The sequence below is a fragment of the Ambystoma mexicanum genome, chromosome 6q, assembly GCF_040938575.1.
Source record: "Ambystoma mexicanum isolate Mex_15411 chromosome 6q, UKY_AmexF1_1, whole genome shotgun sequence".
Lineage (NCBI taxonomy): Eukaryota > Metazoa > Chordata > Amphibia > Caudata > Ambystomatidae > Ambystoma > Ambystoma mexicanum.
The window spans coordinates 445034159-445055864 of NC_090937.1; the positions used below are offsets into that span (position 1 = coordinate 445034159).

Sequence of the window (21706 nt, forward strand, 5' to 3'; positions counted from 1 at the left end):
GCTGTGGATGTGGCAACAGCTTATTTTCTGCAATGCGAAGTAACCGAGCGCCACAAAGGAGCAGCTCATTTTGCACATGCAAACCTGTTCCACCAGGAGCCGAAATGCACTGGCATACCAAATATACCATGTATGTAGGTTTACAGAAGGAGCCTTGAACCGGCCCAATAAAACCTGTGTAAATATGTGTATATGCTAATAATGAAGATTACCCCTGCTAGAAGTTCAGGGAATCTTGATTCTATTAAAGACACAGCGGCAAGCATAATGCTTCAACTTCTTTAATCTACTCTTCAGCCGTTCCAAAACTTCAAACAGAAAACAAAACAAACTTTCCAACTCAATAGTTATTTTTTTTTTGAACTACATTTCCCTTCTTTCTTGTCCATTTCTGAATTCCCTCTTAGCTACTTCCTGCCTCAGGCCCCACTTATTTTCTGGTTGCTCAGAACAAACTCTATAAATGTCTTTAAAATAACACCACACTCAACCAACAGTGTCCCTGACTAACTCCTCCGGGACCAACCTCAACACTCCAAACGCTGGCTCCAACTGGGACTATTCGCTGCCCCTCTGCCTACTAGGCCGCTCAGCCATTCTTCTGGTCGTCTTCTGTGGAATCAGAAAGACACCATTAGGGAAGGATAATGCACTGCCCTGTTCCACAGTAACAAGAAACTTGCGTTAATACAACGATAATATACTGTGCATGCGCTGGGTGGGAAAGTAATGCTTGCCTACTTGTCTTTAATAGAATCAAGACTCCCTGCGCTACTAGCAGGGGTAATCTTCATTTTATGTCAAGACCGGAGGTGCTCATTATGCTTGTTGAAAGTTCTGAACTACCGCCTCTGCTATTGATGGAATTGGCTCAAAATGAAAGGTCTTAAATATGCTATCACTGGACCAGTCCGCCGCTTGCAGGGTGTCCGCGAGTGGAACGCCTGCGGCGACTGCCTTGGAAGCCATGGCTCCCCTCACTGAGTGAGCACCGAACTGTGCTAGATCGATCTCTGCCTGTTGCATAACTTTGCAGACCCACCTCGCGATGGTGGCAGTCACTACCACCTTAAACGGCTTCTTCTGGGCAATGAACAACTGAGGAACCCTGCCGGTCGGTGTTCTCCCGTCCCGCTCTCATACTCCTTGATGCACGACGGGACACACAGCTTCAGGTGCTCGGGCATATAAGGGTATGAGATGGACGTGGAATACTTCTTGGCCCTCTTTGCCAGGATAACGGTAACCCCTTCAGGACCAAAGGTCTTTCTATATACTTCCAGAACCTGGATGTCAGAGACTCTCTTACACGATACCAGACACAGTAGCATCGCTAATTTCCCTGATAGTAGAGACATCGAGAGATATCAGTTTGCCGGCCAGTCTGAGAGAAATAGCAATACGACGGTCACGTCCCACAATCGCGCGAATCTAGGCGCTGGAGGAATGTAGGATTTAGCCCCCCTCATGATCCACACTACCGCCGGGGTGCTCCCGTACTGGCGAGCCAACCACTGACATGTGGCCGGCCGAAAAAGCAAACCTGTAAACTCCTAAAGTCCTGGAAGCCTTGCCCTCATCCAGGAGGCCAGCTAGAAAATGAAGGACTGATACTACAGGGGAAGAAATTGGAGAAATACCTCTCCTTTTGTGCCAGCTTTCCCACTTGCTCCACACTGTATCATATCTCCTGCAAAGGGAGGGGGCCCAGGAATCTGATATGAGCTGGGCAGCATGACCCAAAATGCGTGGCATCGCCCATCTTCTCCCGACACCCTGGAGGCCATCAGCGGCAGTGCATTCCTCGCTCTCGGAGGATGACACTGCCCAGCTGTGTCAGTGAGTAGTCAGACGTCCGATGGGAGAATCCACAGGAAATCCGAGGAAAGTTCCAGCGGAGTTGAAAACCATACTTCAGATTTCCAGATGACGCTACAATCACCACAGTCACCTTCTCCCTGCGCACTTTTGCTAGTGCTCTGCATCACGAAGGGAGGAAACGCATAATGCACTCCCCCGCTCCAGTCCTGCAGGAACGCGTTTGTGCCTCACATGCTGGGGTCCAATCTCCAGCGGAAGAACCTGGGTGTATGAGCATTCAGCCGGGCTTCAAAAAGGTCTGTATCAATCAGACCTGTGAGAAACCTGAAGGTGTCTCACCTACTAGTCCCCGGGAATCTGTCATCCAGGTGGCCAGGAGATGGCCATCACTATTGGATCCAATTCCTGGGGGTGGACCAGTGCGGTAGGATCACCTGGATGGGGGGGGTTTCAGGGAGTGGAAGTGGGACACCAAATAGTGAGATGCAGTATTCCCTTCCTTATGACACATTTCCCCCATCCTGGCCAGTAGGATGCTTAGAAACTCAACCCCCCCTTTTCCAACACAAACTCTTTCTCACACCGTGAGTGACAACGGGCTAATACCAAAGCCGTTTACCTGACATGTCCCAACGCAAGGGTCAGGCAGAGTCAGGAAATTGCTGACAACTACACACACCTGACTGCCCTTTCCCTTCCCCACTGGGAATAAAAGGCAGAGCACAACTGCACACTCTGTGCAAAGCTGAACGCACGAGGAAGCAGCTATTCCAGATTGGCAGTTCAAAAGGAGGAGAAAGGCAGCAAGACCTGAAAGGACGTCAAGGAGGGAGTTGCCCTTGCCCTTTTCAACCCAGACCCGAGAAGCCGCCGACTAAAGAAATATATATCCGGGAATCACGCTGGCAAATGGGGTGACGGATGTCAACGGTATATGGAACCAGCTGCACTGATAGCCATGGCGGGAAGACGTGGTTGCCATTGTAGACTCCAGCGGGCAGAAGAAACGCCAATCAGTTCAGCAGAGGCAGTGAGTCGAGAGAACCTGATAATGGACCGGACTGTGATAGGCTCAAGGTTGCAGTGGCAACATTAAGAAGCTTAAGATACAGAGGTCTAACTTTTTTTTTACCAAGTCCAGCGCCACGTGGGCACTCATTTGAAGGTCTCTGGCTGGTACCCCTCTCCTGAACAAGGAAAGGATTGAACTGAAAGATAGTGAAACTACAAGTACCAAGAGGCCATAGAGAAGGCTGCCGTGAGGTGTTAAGGTAGTCATACAAGGGTCAAGCCAAATCCCTTGTACAATCGAAAGTCCTTGACACGTTGCAGACGTTTTTGACAATTGTGAACTGTGGAAAGTGTGAACCCGAGAAAAATTGTGAAGAAGCTAAGTGAACAACATTGTGACGACAAGTATGAACCTGACTGGGGGATGTCCACAGTGAATGGTTGGTCTGAGCCTGATTCAGGGAGGCTGACGAGTGAGAGGAGGATAGGAGCTCGGCTGAGGGGGATCCAAGGGTGGAGGGTAACCACCCGATGTGAAGATTAACAGAAGGAATTGTTTGTTTTGTTCAGGCCCTCTGACGAATAGCAGAAGGAACTGATATAGAGAAAAGGAACTGTAAGCTTGTGTCAGAAGTCCAGGAGTGTACTGTGCTCAAGAGTCCTACCTTGTCCCGTGCCAAAAAAATGTGGGGAACTGAGACCTCGGCCATAACATCCTGTCTTTTCATTTTTTTGAACACTTTTTTCTTTTCTTGGGAAACATTATCCCACACTATTTTTGTAACATACCGATAAGGATTGGCAATCCTTTGTATTTGACTATACTCTACTAGGACTGTATTATTATTATTATTTGATGGTCGTAGCTTGCTCCAATATTAGATTTAGATCACGCATTTATCTCACCCATTTTTACAGTTTAATAAACACCCTTGAACTGTGATCACTTGTGTCTGTCTTGCTTTGATACCATGACTTCCTTACAGACCCCATAGCTGATCCAGTTGTTGAAAGACTCATGTTGAGCTTCCAGTCACTGGAATCCATCAGGTAATGGGAGTTCCAATCTGCTACTACGTTGAGGGACCATGGGAGATATTCAGCCATCACTGAGATTCAGTAGCGCTAAAAATCTTTCACCAGCTCGGCCAGGATTGTGGACCTCAACCGCCACCTAGGTGGATTATGTACCTGACTGCTGAGATATTGTCCATCCGGTAAAATATGCGTCAGTTTATTCTGTCCTTTGTAAAAGACTTGATTGTGAAAGACCCAGCTAATAGTTCTAGACAGTTTATATGTAGCTCCAGCTCCCCGGGTGCCCATTTGTCTCCTGTCTCCAGGATACCGCATTGTGTGCCCCAACCCACTCTGCTGGCATCTGACTGTATGAGCAAGTCTGGGCTGTCCCCAAAGGTAGCATGTCCGTTCCACCCTTCCATGTTCTGTAGCCACCAACGCAGTTCCTGTGTGGGAGAGGGGAGAGGGGAAGAAGGAGTCTTGCTGTCTCGACTCCCAGTAGTGGGCCCTGCCACCCTGGGGTCTATGTGAGGATGAGAAGCCATCGGCCACTCAACCCCGATAGCGACCAGTGCCAGCAAAAACTCTGCCAGAGAAGACTTTCTTTATGGAGGCTTGAGCCTTTTGCAGGGAGGTATACGTGCCCACAAACCTTCCCATCTCCGTGCCAAAAGCCTTTCTGAATAGGAGACCTTGCATTGCTTTGTCTTTTTAAAAAAAAATGTTTTATTTGTTTTGGCTGATAGTATCAACCTTTCAAATTGCAAAACAAAGAATCATGTAACAAATAGTTAAAACATTCACAACATAAACACTAACATGATCACAAATCTCTCGTCCCACTAAGTAGATAATATTCAATCGACTAAAACAATAACTAAAATAATATGTGCTTTTTAATTACATAATACAATATTAAGATTACAATGAATGTAAACACTTCTATTGTCATTTTATATGTGTGAAACAAACATGCTCTCTGTGCCACTAGTAAAAAGATCCAGAGCAGGTGGATCCAGCTTCCCCTATCTCGCACCCACTCACTGGAATGCCCTACCTCCCACCATCCGCAGTGAGCCCTCCCTCCTAGCCTTCCGCAAAGCACTGAAAACCACCCTCTTCTCATAAGGTCCCTCGCAGCAGCATAATACCAACCATAGGACCCACTGCTTAAGTTGTATTGACCAACCGCATAAGCTGTAATGATAACCTTGCTTGTTCCTATCTGTAATATGCCTCTTACTGATACCATGCCTGTAACTAAGCTCATGCAAGTAACAGCGCCTCAATGCCCCTGGGCTGCTTGCGCGCTATACAAATTTAAATAAATAAATAATTTCTAGTTTATGTTTCCCAAATTTAAGTTGTTACAGACAAAATTGAATCAAGAAACTGAACCAATGCAATTTTTACGGCAAGTCTGTGATTAGAAGAAATGTATTGCCAAATATTTAAAAATTCCAAGGGACGATATATACAAAGCACATTTTAAAAATACAGTAGACGTTTCTCTGTCAACGCGGGACAAAACAAAATAAGATGTTGCAAGGTTTCTCTTTGTGTAATGTTAGTGCAGAATCGACAGAAATTCTGGTCTTTTGGTATTTGACCCCTTCTAGCTAGGACATCATTGGTGTACCATAAGTTTAGCCTAAAGCGTAGAAATTGATTCTGAATTTGGGGAGAAGGACATTTGATCAATTAGTCGGCCATCTCACCAAATTTCGTACAACCAAACACAGACACGTCAAAGTCTTTGTAACTGTTGCATTTTTCACGATTGCAAATACAATCATATTCAAATAGTTTGATCTTTGCACGAGCTGGGTTTGATAGTAACAAGTCTAATGTTATTGACGCGTCTTTAAGAGCATTAAAAAATATGAACATGCCAAGTATGAGGAAAATAATGTTTGGACTCCAACAGGTATTATGCTATCACACTCAAGATGTTGTTTGAGTCAAGACCAAGTAGGCATTTGCGCAACAATGAAGACATTTTCCATAAAATGTGAACGTATAAGGATAGAGAACCCAGTTCGTATCGTATAATTGGCAATGGAGTAGAATTTGGTAGCTTTAGAACTTGCCTCCAAAATCGACCTTCAAGCAAATCCCAGCTCCATTGTTTTTTTACTAATCTTGTCTCTATACCATAAAGAAGAACGGGCACTGACATGGGTGCAAGAAAATGTATAAAGTAGTAGCTTTGCTTGAGAGAGTAAAGAACATAATTTGGAATCTAGGCCACTTTCATAGATGGCATTGGACATAGAGTTATTGAATGGTATGCCCAAATATTACTATTGGGACACTACTATGAGATCAAAGTCTTGCAAGTGCCATTTATATTTGGATATTATGTTCTTCATGCCGCTATTACAGACCATAACTTGTGTTTTATCTGTGTTTATTATCAAATTGTTAGCTTGAGCATACACGGCGAGCTGATTGAGAAGATTTTGTAAACCTTTGGGTGTCTGGCAGAGAAGAACAAGGTCATCAGCATAAAGCAGCCATGCAATTTGTTGTAGGCCCACTTTTGGAGCATCTCATATTATATTTGAGAAAAATTCACCCATGTCTAAGATGAACAAATTAAACAAAATTGAGGCCAACAGACAACCCTGCTATAAACCTCGTTCAGTGGAAATATACGAGGAAAGTAAACCTCCAAACGTTAACCTCACTTGCAGTGTAGTGTTAGTATGAAGATGTCTAATTATTGAAATAAGTGAGCTAGGGCATCCGTAACGAGATAATTTGTCATATAATAGATGGCGATCAATGGAATCGAATGCCACCCGGAAATCGACAAAAGCCAGATATAAAGGTTGTTTCCGGGTGGCATACTGGGACTTCAACATGTTTAATGTGATGAGATTAAATGATGTATCCAAACCAGCAACGAAGCCTTCTTGAAATGGATCTCTCATTTGGGCTTGTGAGGACCATATGTTTAGGTCCCTCAAAATGATTCGACTAAAGATTTTATCGGGGGCGTCGAGAAGTGAAATTGGTCTATAACTGGATGCAGCACTTCGATCACCCTTTCTGCAAACTGGCAGGATAATTGACTGTTTCCATGATGGTGGAAGAAGTTGAGTATTATTTATGTGGGTGAAAATATTAAACAATATTTCAGCCCAAATTTCGGGGTGCTGTTTAAGCATAAGATTAGAGAGGCTGTCCGAGCCTGGAGCCCGGGAACGACTTGCTCTATGTATGAAGTACAAAATATCTTCCTTGTCAAAATTAAGATGAAATTTCATATTTTCTGGTAAATTACTAAGATGTAATGTAACATCCGGAAGAGCATTTAATTGTGTGAAATAGGTCATCCAATTGTGTTCAGTGACTCCTTGCGATTGTGGTACAACTTGTGGTCCAGATGCCACTTGATTAATGGCTGCCCATATGTCTGCTGTATTTTTACTTTGTAGGGCTTCTAACATCTTGACCCTGTCAGCCTGATAAATGTGAGACCTTCGTCCTTGGAACCAATTTTTATATTTGGTTTTATTTTGTATTAGAGCTGCACTACGAATGTCATCTGATAGTTTTAAAGCCTCTTGTATTTCTTGCTGAAACAAAGTCTTTCGCTCTTTTATGTCCTGATTAAAGACATGCCGTTTTGGAGCGCGGTTTGATTTACAGGTAGAGACAGACTGAAAAAGCTGTATCAAGTCATGGTATATGCCTTCCTGATCTATTAAACCAGTGGAGTGTTTATGCAGTTCAGATGTCAGATGGTTATTGAACAGTTTCAGTTAATGTACGAGGGGATGATTTCATGAGCGTCCAGGCGCCAGGTCATGTTGAGCATGTTGTGATTACTCAAGTTTGTTCTCACAACACAAAAATGTGTTACCTGACAAATGAACACAGAATCCACATAAACATAATCAATAATTGCGGTCTGATGGGCTCTGTGCCAGGTCGGTCTAGGAGGAAAATCTGCTAAGAATATTCCATTCAGCATTTGTAGGTTGCGAGCTTCAACAAAATGGTGCCATTTGTTCAATCTTCCAATATATTTGGTAGATGCTGGTTGGAAACAATGAAGATTCAAGTCCCCAGCTAGGATGATTTGTAAAATATTTGGGTCAAGGACAACAAGGTCCATTAAATGAGTCAGATCTTTAAAAAAGCAATCGTCTGTTATTCCCAATGGGTTCCAATAAAGGTTGAGTAAAGCATATGAAGGTGATGAAGTTTTGTCATCTGCATAAAAGCATTGGGGGAAGCCCAGGCCTCAAGTGTAAACTGCGAGCTTAATTTAGCAGCGGTCAACAAAACCAGAGGTAGGTCTGCCTCGCGAGGCTTTGTTGGCCACAATAAGCTGTACATCAAAATTGTCCCATGTAGGTACTGAGGTGAGCCATGTCTCTTGCATAAGTAAAATATTATATTATATTAGCATCATAAAGTAGCTAGTCGAGGGGTAGATGATGAGACTAGTTAATGCTGATTATTATTGCTGATTATTATTGCACCTGCAAACACATTTGGTTTCTGACTGGTTAGATTTTTCGCGATGTGTGTTGAATGGCACTGCTGAATTGGAACCCAATGGTAGAATGGATGAGACAATACTTGAATCATTGTTAGAGGGCGTTGCAGCTAACAGAATGAAACCCATGCTATATAGTTGTGTTTTTGCAAGCCATATAGTGTTTTGGGCTAATCGAGATTTTGTCCAGATCTCTACAGAATTTAGCTTCCCTTCATGGGTAAATTGAACTAATGCTATATCTGATGATAAGATATACTCTAGAACTGGAACATCAGAAAAAAATGTCCATAATTGATTGCCTATTTAGATTGTATTGTGTGTATGGAAGAGGCCGACAACACAGAACCAGAGAAAATGGTGCTGGACGTTTAGATTTCATAATAGATTGACCATTTACTGCACTAGGAATAGGTTGGCTCTTATTGGACTTTGCCAACAATGGACTCTTGATGGGTTTAATATTTGTCAAAGCGGTTTTAATTAGACGCAATATCTCGGGTGCAAAAGAAGCTATATGAGTGGTCTCAGAGACATGTTGTTGTTTATCAAATTGAACCTCTGATTTAGGTGCGTTTTCCGCTTGTAGCACAAGTTTAGGTGTTTTTTCAAGCACCAAAGTATTTTGTGGATTTGGAATGAACTCTTATGTTTTCGTTGCAGATAAGTCCGCATTTAAAGGAAGAGAATGAACCTTCTGAGAAGATGGACAGTCAGGCCTTAAGGAAGCGGCCAAGACTGAATTTGTCGCACAAAGAGAGGATATGGTAGCATTTTCTTGAAGTCCTATGTTTTGTTTTATGGGCTGTGTCACTGGAGCCTTAACAACAAAAGGATCAATATATTTTTGGGATGGATGGGTAGCCATATATGCATCTACTGCTTTTCTCACTTCTTGACGATATTTATCACTATCTGACTGAGTAGACATTTTGCTAGAGGACGTCGCCTTTGTTGGGGAACTATCTCAGCAGTAGATAGTTCAGATACTGCTTCAACCAAATCATCAAGTGGTGCATAGGAAAGAATATGTGACCCAATGTTGTTAGAGGTATTAGGCTTGATCGTTTGAGCTTGCGAAAGATATTTTTTGGTTAAGGCTTTAGAGGCTAGAGTCAGAGCTTGCGTTGGTCGGCTAATCAATTTAATAAATTGTTTAGTTTTAGCCGAAGAGCTTTTCACAGATTTGAGGTTTTAATTTTTTTTTCAACTGAAGATTAGATGATGTAGCATGATTATCTCGAGGGGTGACAAGATCAAAAATTGTGTATGTACGTTTCTTGCAACAGGCAGACAATACATCCCCACCATCAGTCCACACAGTTAATGGTACAGCGCTCTGTGAGAGAATATTTTCAGCCTGAATGACATCTGTAAAATGTGACAGCACAGATGACAAGTCTTAGGTTATGGGTTTATCAGTCACAACAGAAAATAACTCTTGATCTCCTATGCAACTAATAGTTTGGCATGCTTTAGTTGTAATGACAGGCCGTGATCGAGAGGAGTCTATAAATGCTCGTATCTCGGGGCTCAAACTGTTGTGTATTTTCCTGCCAAATTAAAACTTTTTCCATTTGTGTAGTATGTAAAGAAATCTTTGCATCAAGAGTTTCATAAAGCGCAGCCATCGAATAAATGGCGAGGTTCATAGCATTAAGTGTTATTTCTAACAATTTAGAAGATAGTTCAAGTTGACTATGAGACTCGAAACCTACCGATGACTCACGTTGTCTGCATGGAGTTGGTGCAGTGTATGACACTGCCAAAGCTGAATTTGGTTGACTTAAGTCAGAAAAAAGATCTGGTGACCCAGAAAGATTTTGAAAAGAAATGTGAGCTGAAAAACACAAGCTGTTGGATTCCAAATCGATCACGGCCATGTCAATTGGTACAGATTGCATCGACTCGCCATTACCCGACTGGGCAGGAGCAGTCAAGGCATTATGCAGGAGAATACTATCAGATACAGAAACATTGTTCTTCGCATTTGTTTAAGATAACTCAACAATGGATGATTCTTAAGATGTTGTATTTGCAACCGATGAAATTGTTTTTGAAGAAGAAACCTCAGGACAGGCAGGCATATCTACGGCAGGAGCCAAACTTGTTGACAAAGCTGTTATCCCAGCGGACACATCAACAATGGCGGCCACCTGTTCTTCTATTTGGGTGGATGTTAAATCATTGTTTATGTCGAGTCATGATAGTAGCTCCATTCGTAGCTAGTTTAGGCAATGTTGAGATTGTTTTCTTAACAGAACGAGTTGATGGAGTGGAACAAGTTGGATTGTAGTCTTTTCTCCTAACAAATGTAGCAGGCGACTTGGGTTGTACAGCTTTTGCTAGCACAAGGGCTGGCGGAGGCATGCCAATCGTTAGAGTAAAAATGCCTCAGTGCATTTGGATGGTAAAACGGGGTGAGAAAATAGACTCCAAATCCCCTAATTAAGTTATATGTGAACTGCAACACATATCAGCGAAGTAAGCCAAACTGGCTGCAACGCCGCGACAAACGCGGCCAAGAGGCACCACTTCACAGGTACTTCCCCCAGATGCGCGGGTGCGCGTGCGTGTTGGCTTATGTAGCTGCACGTCCCAGAGAAGCAGAGCTTGTGTGTTAAGAGAGAAAATATGCTCAAGATAGGTCCTAAAGGGGGAAATACAAAAAAGTATGTTAGTCCACAGCTCACTATAGTAGTGAGTAAACTGAAGCAGTCTCGTGTCTTGAATAAAGTAACATAGCAGTAGTTGAAGATATTGCAATCCAAAAGCATCGAACAGGGAGAGGCGCCAAGAGGCACTTCACAGGTACTTTGCCCAGGAGCGCACGCGCGAGTGCGCGCACGTGTTGGCTTATGTAGCTGCATGTCCCAGAGAGGCAGAGCTTGTGTGTTTAGAGAGCAAATATGCTCAAGATAGGTCCACAAGGTGAAGATATTGCAATCCAAAAGCATCAAACAGAGAGAGCGGCCAAGAGGCACTTCACAGGTACTTTGTCCAGGTTGCTTTGTCAGCTTCATAGGTGGCGAGGTCACTCAGTTTTGGGTCAATTCTTTACAGCAGGCTCCTGCGCTTCTCTGAGGAAATCGCACAGTTAGCATTGCCCAGGAGGCACACTGCTCGCTGTTCCCAGATTGCCAAGGACTTCATCTGCACGTCCTCCCCAGTATCTCTAGCATGCTCCACTAAATCCATTATCTTTGCCAATGGGCCGGTGATCTCCAGCAACCTCTCTTGGCAGCTTCTCCAGGACCTGTCCATGCCTTTCCTAAGGTCCTTAGAGACTTTTGCGACAAAAGTCAGCATCTTGGGGTTCAGTTTGGGTGCTTTGGCCACTTTTCCTACCAGATCTGGTAGTGGGCATTCTGCCTTCATGCGTGCCCTGGTATCCTTATCCAAGGCTTTCCTGGTCCTTTGCAACATGTATTTGACGACTCTCGTCAAGGGCTGCCAGTCCAAGGACCTAGGATTCCGGATATCCTCCGGTTCGAACATGTCCGACATGTGAGGCACCTAAACTTCCAGGTACTTCTCCTACCTGGCTTTCTTTCCTTCCTCGGAGAGGGCTCCTGCTTGGCCTCATCCTCCTGGGAGGATACGGACAACTCTAGCGATTCTCTGCTAGCGTCCTCGTCTCTGTTGCCCATATCGTCTTCCACTGGGAGCGGGGTAAGGAGGCTCGGCACTGCTGCCCTTTGGAGGAAGGCTTTCTTCAGCTTACTAAAGGTATCAGCAGCATCTGGGGTCTGTTGGTCTACCCCATGACGTGGACCCGGGGGAGTAGAAGAGGCTTTCCTCTTCTGGGTCATGTTACTCCCCTGAAGGTTCTCCTTCATGGTGTTTGCCTTAGCAGATGTGCTTTCTTTAAAACCATGGGTGCTTTTAGAGGATAGACTCTAGGGTGGCCAGTCTTTCTTCTATAGGACTCACTCTTGTCGCCACGGCTTCCTCTAATGAGTCCCCAAGCACCTGCTTGAAACTGAGCGCCAGGTCGCTCTTTGCCTGCTCCTCTTCACTCCACTCGTATTCTGACCCAATGGAGACTGGAGGGCTACTGGCTGGTGCTGCGTGCCTCTGCCTGACTAGAGCAGGCTGCTATGCATGTCCGCAGGATTAAACCTTGTGTCAGTGTGGACTGCACCCCCAGCTACAAGCTGGTGTTATCTGGTGTTGCACACATACACCTCTTCTGTTCTTATTTCGTGACTCTGGCCACTTAATCATTTATTTTCCTCTTTCTTATTATTTTTTTTTTACTTTATACTTAATTCAAATTACTTCCTACACCTTAGTGTGGTGTAGGAGCTCCTCAAAACTATGTTACTCTGGGGCCTTTCTCCAGCACCCAATGCTTGTGCCACGGACCTCTGTGCCGTGTGCACGCAAGCAAGGCTTACTGCCTGCTGATCACAGCAACATCGCTGTGTGCCTCGGAGGATTGGCTGTCTCCCACTCGCGCTCCGAGTCTGTAAATAGGCTTGCGTGCCTGTGAACTCCGCTTTCACATGTAGCGGGGGAGAAAACGCTCAGTCTGTGATAGGCTGTCTTATTGATGCGATGCGGGCAGATATACTTTTGATTAGGATCTGCGTTGCACACGTGACGCAGCTCCACTCATTCTCCCCAAGGGACGGTGCTCTGGTATTACTCCGCAGTACAGCCGATCATGTCCCCAAGCACGAAGATAATGTTGCCCGGGACATGCTTGGTGCAATGCGATGATGGCAACATTCGCACGTGAGGCACCATGACGAGCGTGCTCGCAGCACGAATGAAGTCGATTAGCTTTACCACCAAATACGGTGGTAAACTTGTTAGAAACAACATGAAGTACTCGCCATCATCGCTGCACGTGTTATCACACGCGTAATACTCAAAGTCACTTGCACACATTAAGTGTAAACTCATAACAGAGCAGCAAAGAAGAGGTGGAGCCTGAGGCAGGAAGTATCTAAGAGGGCTACAGACAGGAAATAGGATGGATTACAGAAATGGACTAGAAATAAAGGAAATGTAGTTTTCTACAACAAAACACATATGGAGATGAAAAGTTGGTTTTGTTTTCTGTTTGAAGTGTTGAAACTGCTGAAGAGTAGATTAAAGAACTTGAAGCCTAATGCTCACCTCCGGTCTTGACATAGAATTATGGCAGGTGCAAATGATTTAATATACTCTTGAATATAGGCAACACATGGGACATGTATTGGCAAAGTAATATGCATGTGTGGTCCCCTAGCTTCATCTGACCTTTAAAGTTACATACATTGTTTCCAGGTCTGTTGTTATTCAGAATATGGCTGCCTATATCTGGCAATGTAGCAATATGACTGTTCACAATAAAGATGGTTACAAGGAAGGAAGACACATTACGCAGCAAAAAAACGCCCTAATCTGTTGAACAGATCTGTTCGTTCACGAAAACCTACACTAGCTACATTGACGTAGGAAGCAGGTGCGTTAAAAGATCAATGGAATACAAACCATCGAACATGTACCAATTTTTCCACTGAAGATTTTTACTGCTGCATTGCACTCGAACACTTTGCATAGTGACCTCTACAACAACAACCAACACAGAGAGTAGAACGTATTTCACAACAGCTTAATATAAACAGATCAAGCCACCTGAAAAACTGATCATAAAAGTGACCATATTGTTGTAACATCTAACCTAACTTTACAGCATACAAAATACAAGTATCAAATATAAGAATGCTGCAAAAAGGAGTTTGGTCACTGCAATAAATTAATTCTAGGTGGAACAAAAGCCTTTAACAAATCCACACAGCGATGCTTGCAATTTAACAATCTAATAATTTATGTTTAATGCTTGCATTTTTGGTGGGCAAATTCTGAACCAACAATTTGCTATATATTTCAAGGCTGACTAACGGCTAATCCTTTGAACTGGAAAATGTGCAGGATGGAAGTTCCTGCATTTAGGTCCTGGAGTTCTGTAGGGCATCTATGAGACCTTTGTTGTAGTCTTCAATCTGCTTGGTCACGTTCTTCATCACTGGTCGGTAGTCACTCTCTTGACTCTTCGTTGCTATGACTGATGAGAACATTTAAGGAAAGCAATCTGCTCAAAGGTCTTGCCAAATATGGACCATGATAGAACCATATAGAAAAACCCAGCGCTAGAGCGAAATGTAAGCAGAAGCAATACCTTGAAGTGGAGCTCCTGCTGACCTCAGCTGGTGACCATTTTTAAGGCCTGATCTATGTCCAGTTTTGCATATATAAGAATACATGTCTTGGTTTAAATCTATCTGTATTGGTAGTCTGAGTTTTACAAACCTGATGTACCTATATTTTATGTTCTTGCACATTCTAAGGAGCAGCTTACTTATCAGATGTTGCACCACTCTTCTTTATTCCTCTAGCCTGTACTGTCATCATATGTTTTTGATATATTCAAAATATTAACACCTTCCTATGATGTCCCTCTAGTGCTCAACTGACATTGTAGGGCAGTCTGTCTGGAGTCTCCGAAATGGCAACAGGAAAAAGATCATCCATTCACATTCATAAAGAAGTTTGCTCGGACAACTGCCGTTACCACTTGGCACGGCCCTCAGGACACATGATTATGGCTATTAGCACCTAGGGTTAACATCTCAGGCTTATAGCAATGTATTTCCTTGAAACAACGGGTCGCGGCAGGCACACAACCTATCATTTCATAGAAACACTCACACAACACACTGTGAGCAGAACCCCTCATCCATTTCCAAGGCAGCCTGGCAGATGCAATGCAACCCCTACTGGTAAGTGTGGGAGGGAGGCGAGAGGCAGGGGAAGGCATGATATGCGGGGATGTCGGGCGAGAGAGGGAAGATGGTGGAGCAGGTGCAAGCAGCTGTGAGATGGCTTGGAATGCGGGCTTAAACTGTGAGGTTGAGCCGAAGTTCTGAGCAATATGATAGGCTGCATCACCTGCCACAATTGCTAATATGGTTTTTCGGTCAGTATCCTCGTGGTTATCTGTACATCATTCTGAGATTAAGGCAAGATCACTTTAAATACATTAATGTTACATTGGGAACAATTTCAATATGATGGAGAACTATCAAATCTGGTGCATAGCGTGGTACAGAATAGGAAGGATGCATCCTTGTTGCACCAATGTAGCTACAGACTTGGAAAATGTTCCAAAATATGCCTTAATCCTGTAAAATGATGGATATGCAGTCTGTCCGGTAGAATCCAGCGTGGCACAAACACTGGATAGTAAGTGTAATGTAAATCCAGGGATTTCAAGTGGCCAGGAAAGGATTTTCAGTAATGTGGCTGTGCTGAAACAAACACTTAATTTTACTTACAACATGCATACATTTTACTTACCTTCACATGCTGCTACGTTGGGGTATTCACGCAGTACTGATGTCTGAATAATAATCCTCTCACAACATTTTGGGGAGTTTGCACGTGTTTTTGTGCATCTTTCTAAAGGAATTCCAGCTTGCTTTCATTTTTATGGACGCAAGCCCGAATTTCCTTAGAAAAAGGAAAAAAACACAAGTCAGAGACGATGGTGATGTCTGGACTGCAGAATAGCAGAAAGAGAAATTACTTACCGTAATGTTCTTTCTATGGATTCTTATCCCGCAAATTCCTTATCAGATAGATATCCATTTCAGCATCAGCTGCTCGGAAAATTCTTCGACAGGGGGCATAGTGCACCTCGACTCCTCCGTCGATCCATCTTGACTCGATGCCTTGGTCCTCGGCTCCGGACGTGACGTTGGTCATCATACCTATACTGCGTCACTACGCCCCTTGACCTCAATTCCCAATCTTTTTTCCCCCAAGCTTAGCCACCGCAGAGGAAAACTAACAATACGCCCAAACAGCCGAAGGTGAAAAGAAACTGGGATTTTTTTTTTGTGGGAAACAGAGAGTGCACTTACCCAAAAGAGGCCAATAGCCCCTGAAACCATACCTCACCTCTTTCCTCCCAAGAGGAAGACAACCACTGACCACAGACACTTTCATAGTGGGGACGAATGGCTGGGGTGGTGAGGAATATGCGGGAGAAGAATCCATAGAAAGAACATTACGGTAAGTAATTTTTCCTTCAATGGGTTGCCTTTCTCCCACAGATTCCTCATCAGATGGACTGCCCAAGCATTATTCCTGTTGGAGAAGGGATGAAAGTATTTACAGCAGAAGATTCTGCAGAACCGCCCATCCAAATCGAGCGTCAGCCCCATGAGCAACGTCCAGGCTGTAGTGCTTAGTAAATTTATGTAGTGAGGACCATGTTGCCGCCCAGCAAATTTCCTTCACTAGTACTCCTCTTTGCAGCGCTCTTGAGGTAGATACGTCACTGGTGGAATGGGCTCTGATGCCCGGAGGCAACTCTTTCTCTGCATTGTGATAACACTTTGAGATGCACACCATGAGATGGTCTGTTTTGAGACAGATGAGCCTTTCCTGACCACAGAATAGGCCACAAATAACTGGTCTACTCATCCTGAGATCCACCATTCTGGTGACAAAAAAACTCAATGCCCTCTTCGGGTCAAGCCTGTGAAATCGCTCCTTCTCTTTAGAGGGGTGCAGAGGTGGGTAAAAAACAGGTCAATGGCCTGGGACAAATTCCGACACAACCTTGGGAAGGAATCCGCGTCACACCTTTAGAGAAACCTTTTCTCAGAAGCAATGTAGAAAAGGTGGCTTGCAAGACCAGGCCTGCAGCTCACTGACCCGTCTGGCCAATGTGATGGCCACGAGAAAAACGTTTTTTAACGCAAGCAACCGCAGAGAACAAGAATGTAAAGGCTCAAACGGAGTAGCCATTAGAAACGCGAGGACCAAATTAAGGTCCCAGTCTGGAACAACAAATGGAGACCCTTGATCCAGAGACCTTTTGAATACAGTAAAGCCACCAAGTATTCTTTGACTGTGGTGAACTGAAGGCCCGATAAGGCTAGTGACAGAAGCAACTCCATCACTGTAGTGGTGGGGCAAGATATTGTCAATCTCGCGTTCCCTCCAACACGACTCGAATATTCTCCATCTACACGCATACAGCAAACTTATTGACGGTCTGCGTGCAGCCAGCAGCACCTCAAGCACTTCCTCAAAGAGGTCCTAGTCACCATATCTCATGCTCTCAAGAGCCACACATGTAGGTTGAGGGATTACGGGTTTGTATGGAGCACCAGACCTTACGATTGGGATAGGAGATCCGGCCGACGAGGCAACCGGAGAGGTGGGCAGATGGTCAAGTCCAGAAGGTCTCGCCCAATCCAGGGTGATCAAGATCAGGGTTACTCGAAACCTCCCGAGAACCCATGGAATGACGGGAATCAGAGCGAAGGCATAGTGGAGAGTGAAGGTCCAGTCCACTAGAAACACGTCCCCTAGCGTGCCGTTTGCTAGAAATTTCCTTCAAAATGAGAAATGACCTTACCGTAATGTTCTTTCTATGGATTCTTCTCCCGCAGATTCCTCATCTGATAGATATTCCCTCCAGCTCTGCTGCTTTGGAACATTTTGATAGGGGGTGCAGTGGACCTCGACCCGGTCGTCGACCATCGATACGTCTGGCTCAGCGTCTGGTTGTCGGCTCCGGATGTGACATCAGGCATCGTATAAGTAGCGTGTCACTACGCCCCAACCTCAGTACCCCCTTTTTTCCAGAGCACCACACACTGCATAGGAAAACAGAGAGAACAAACGGGTTAACACGCCCTTTAAGAGAAAGTAATATAGACCTCTGATGGATGAACAATTGAAAAAAAACACTATGGTGGTGTTAGAAAAAAAGTTGTTTTAGGACTGTGGCAGGAAGACAGAAAACAGACACATAGGACCATCACCAAGTCAGCATGAAATAGAAAGATGCGCACTAACCACCGACGAAGAATCCATAGAAAGAACATTACAGTAAGGTAATTTCTCCTTCAATGGATCGCTTTTATCCCGCAGATTCCTGATCTGATAAGACTCCGAAAGCAGTAACGAACGGAGGCAGGCAGAACACTATATCAAAAGGATTTGAACCACCTCCCTGCCAAAACGTGCATCAGAAGTACGAGCCACATCCCGGCTATAGTGTTTTTCAAAGGTTTGGAAAGATGACCATGTCGCAGTGCAACAAATCTCCCGGACAGGGACCCCCTTCTGCAATATGGTGGATGCAGAGACCCCCCCTTGTGGAATGGGCCCTGATGCCTGTTGGCAATTCTTTGCCAGCAGCCTGGTAACACTCATCGATGCAGAAAACTATCCAACGGGATAAAGTCTGCTTCGTTATGGGCAGGCCCTTACAGGTTAAGGAAAAAGCCACGAAGAGCTGGTCAGCTCTCCTAAAATCAGCTGTCCTGGCGACATAGTAACTCAACGCCCTCTCGGGGTCAAGATGATGAAATCATTCCTCCTGCTTAGAAGGGTGAGGGGGGAGGATAGAAGACCGGAAGGTCGATGGACTGTGACAAGTGAAATTCTGACACAACCGTGGGAAGGAAACCAGGCCTTACCCTGAGTGAAATTTTCCCGTGGAAAAAGTGCAAGAAGGGTGGCTTACAGCATAAGGCCTGTAGCTCACTCACCCGACTAGCGAATGTAATAGCCACCAAGAAGGCTGTTTTCAACGAGAGAAGCCATAAAGGTCAACAGTGCATAGGCTCAAAAGGAGCCGCCATCAAAAATGTGAGAACCAGATTAAGATCCCAATCTGGGACAATACAGGGAGTTGGCAGGAACTTATTTACAAGGCCCTTCAGAAATTGTGTCATTACCAGGATCGTAAAAAACAAACCTTGATCCGGGGATCTCTTGAACACGGACAAGGCCACCAAATATCCTTTGACTGAGTTGACCTGAAGGGCCGCAGAGGCCAGTGAAAGAAGGAACTCATCACTGGAGTGGTGGGACAGTCTTGCGATCCCTGCTCCACGTCTCAAATCTTCTCCATCTGCATGCATACAAGGTTGATGGATTCCGGGGTCGGATGGAGTATCCGGCCTTCCAACTGGGTTAGGAGATCTGGGTGCCGAGGCAACCAGTGAGGTGGACAGATGAACAAATCCAAGAGGTTGGAGTACCATGTTCTCCTCGTCCAGACCGGCGCGTTTAAGATCATGGTCGCTCGAAACCTCTTCAACCTCCGGAGAACCAATGGAATGACGGGAATCGGAGGGGACGCGTAAAGGAGAGGGAAGGGCCAATACACCAGAAACGCGTCCCCCAGTGCACCGTTTGCTGGGAACTCCCTCAAGCAGAACAGTTCGCATTTCTGGTTGGACTCCATTGCGAACAGATCCACTGCTGAGCTACACCAGAGAGAGAAGACCTCCTCTATGACTTCCTAGCACACTTCCCACTCCTCATGTGAGACCGTGCTCTGCCTGCTCAGAGCATCTGCCAATTTGTTCTCTGTGCCCGCCAGATGAACTGCTGAGACCAAGATCCTGTTCTCCAGCAACCAGAACTAAAGCATCAATGCCTCCATACAGAAAGGGCGGGAGTGCACACCACCTTGCTTGTTTAGGTGGCGCATCGTCACTGTATTGTCTGTCGGGATGAGGACATGCTCTTCTCTCAGAGACGAGGTGAACGCTTTCAGGTCTAGCCTGATAGCACGCAACTCCAGCCTGTTCATGTGCCACCTGGCTTCCGTTGTTGACCAAAGGCCAATCACCAGCAGACCGTCGCAGTGAGTGCCCCAACCATTCAAGGATGCGTCCGCCACCACTCAGGTCTGAGACCAGAAGGGTTCCCCCACCAAAAGACTGTAGCGGTCTGTTTTCTAGGACAGGTCATTGACCACTGACGCAGACACTCTGAGGAGATCTGAGAGTGTGCCAAATTACTGAGACCACTGATCTCTCAGTAACCATTGCAGTGATCTCATGCGCAACCTGGGCTCTGGCACTGTAAACACGCAGGAAGCCATGAAGGAAGCTGCTGGTAGAATGGCATTGTTCTGGAATAAGTCCACCATCTGTGTCAAGCCGACTACACTCTCCTCGGGAGGGAAAGCCCTCACCACCCAGGTATCTAGGACTGCTCCGATGAACTGGAGCCGTTGTACTGGTGTCATGTGGGACTTCTTTAAGTTTAGGGAGAAGCCCAGCCTGTGCAGCAGCAAGCAGGTGTCCTGCAGATGGGACAAGACCTGCACTACAGACTTCCCTCGGATTAGCCAGTCATCCAGATATGGAAATATGTGGACTCTGGATCTCCTGAGGTGAGCCGCAACTACCGCCATGAGCTTGGTGAATACCCTTGAGGCAAAGGTAAGACCAAAGGGAAGCACCTTGAACTGATAGTGCATATCTCCTCTGGTGAACATTAGGAACGTTCTGTGCTTTCGATGAATTGGCACATTGAAATAGGCGTCCTGTAGGTCTATGGACACCAGTCCTGACGTTCGAGATTATGGAGAATCTCTCTCAACGTCACCATCCTGAATTTGTCTTTCCTCAAGAACTTGTTCAAGGCCTTGAGGTCCAGAATGGGACGGAGACCTCCTTTCTTGGGCACCAGGAAATACTGGGAATACCAACCCGATCCGCTCTGTTCGGGAGGTACCTCTTCCACGGCACCCGTCAGCAACAGGGCTCTCAGTTCTTCCTAGAGCTCCTGTCCCAGTTGAATTGGAGGTGGGGGGCAGCCTGTGCGGTGGTTTTCTTAGAAAAGGCAGACAATAACCCCATTGGATGAGCTGTAGAGCCCAGGCATCGGAAGTAATTCCCTGCCACTGGAGCAAGTGCTCCATCAAGTGGAGAAGGGAAATCAAAGCGGCTTCGGAGGCTGGGTCGTTCCTGCCGCTGACGCTGCCTGTTGACCACTAGAAGCACCTCTGCCCCTTCTAGAGCGCAAGAAAAAGGTTTAGAACAATTTTACCTAACCCCAAAAGTTCGACCCCCAATTTCCCGCATTTATATATATATGTGGGGGGTTAAAGTATATAAAAAATGTATAGGGGTAAGGTGGGGGAGCTGTGGGGGTCTCCCCCCACCTATATATTTGTGGGAAATTTTTAAAAAAAGAAGTCAAACCTTTGGGTTCAGTAAAATCACTTAGATTCCAAGAAAAACGCTTTTGGCCTTGCCTGGCCAGTGGGAGCTGCGTTCTTCTGCCATAACGAGCATATCTCCTGTAGTCCCATGACCTAGAGGTGAAGCTAAAGGCAGGCTTGGCCAGCTGCGCAGCTAGGCCCAAGGATTTGGCAGCGAGTTTTGATTCCTTGAATTTCTCTAAGGAATTGTCGGCTTTGTGGCTGAAAAAGAAGATCGCCCTCGAAGGGCATGTCCAAAGGTTTCATTTGGATGTTAGGTGAAAAACCAGGAGGTTTTCAGGTAGGCTTGCTTTCTTAATGTT

At 45.3% G+C, this 21706-nt stretch overlaps 1 protein-coding gene across 1 annotated transcript in view; it reads right to left on the reverse strand.

The window, feature by feature from the left end:
- Window positions 1-14168: 14168 nt before the first annotated feature.
- Window positions 14169-21706, reverse strand: part of IFT74 (intraflagellar transport 74) — a 1698810-nt gene continuing 1691272 nt past the window's right edge. The window contains exon 20 of the mRNA XM_069630923.1: window positions 14169-14423. Within this exon, the coding sequence (XP_069487024.1) occupies window positions 14308-14423 (116 nt within the window). The 3' untranslated portion in view covers window positions 14169-14307. The remainder of the gene's footprint in view (window positions 14424-21706) is intronic.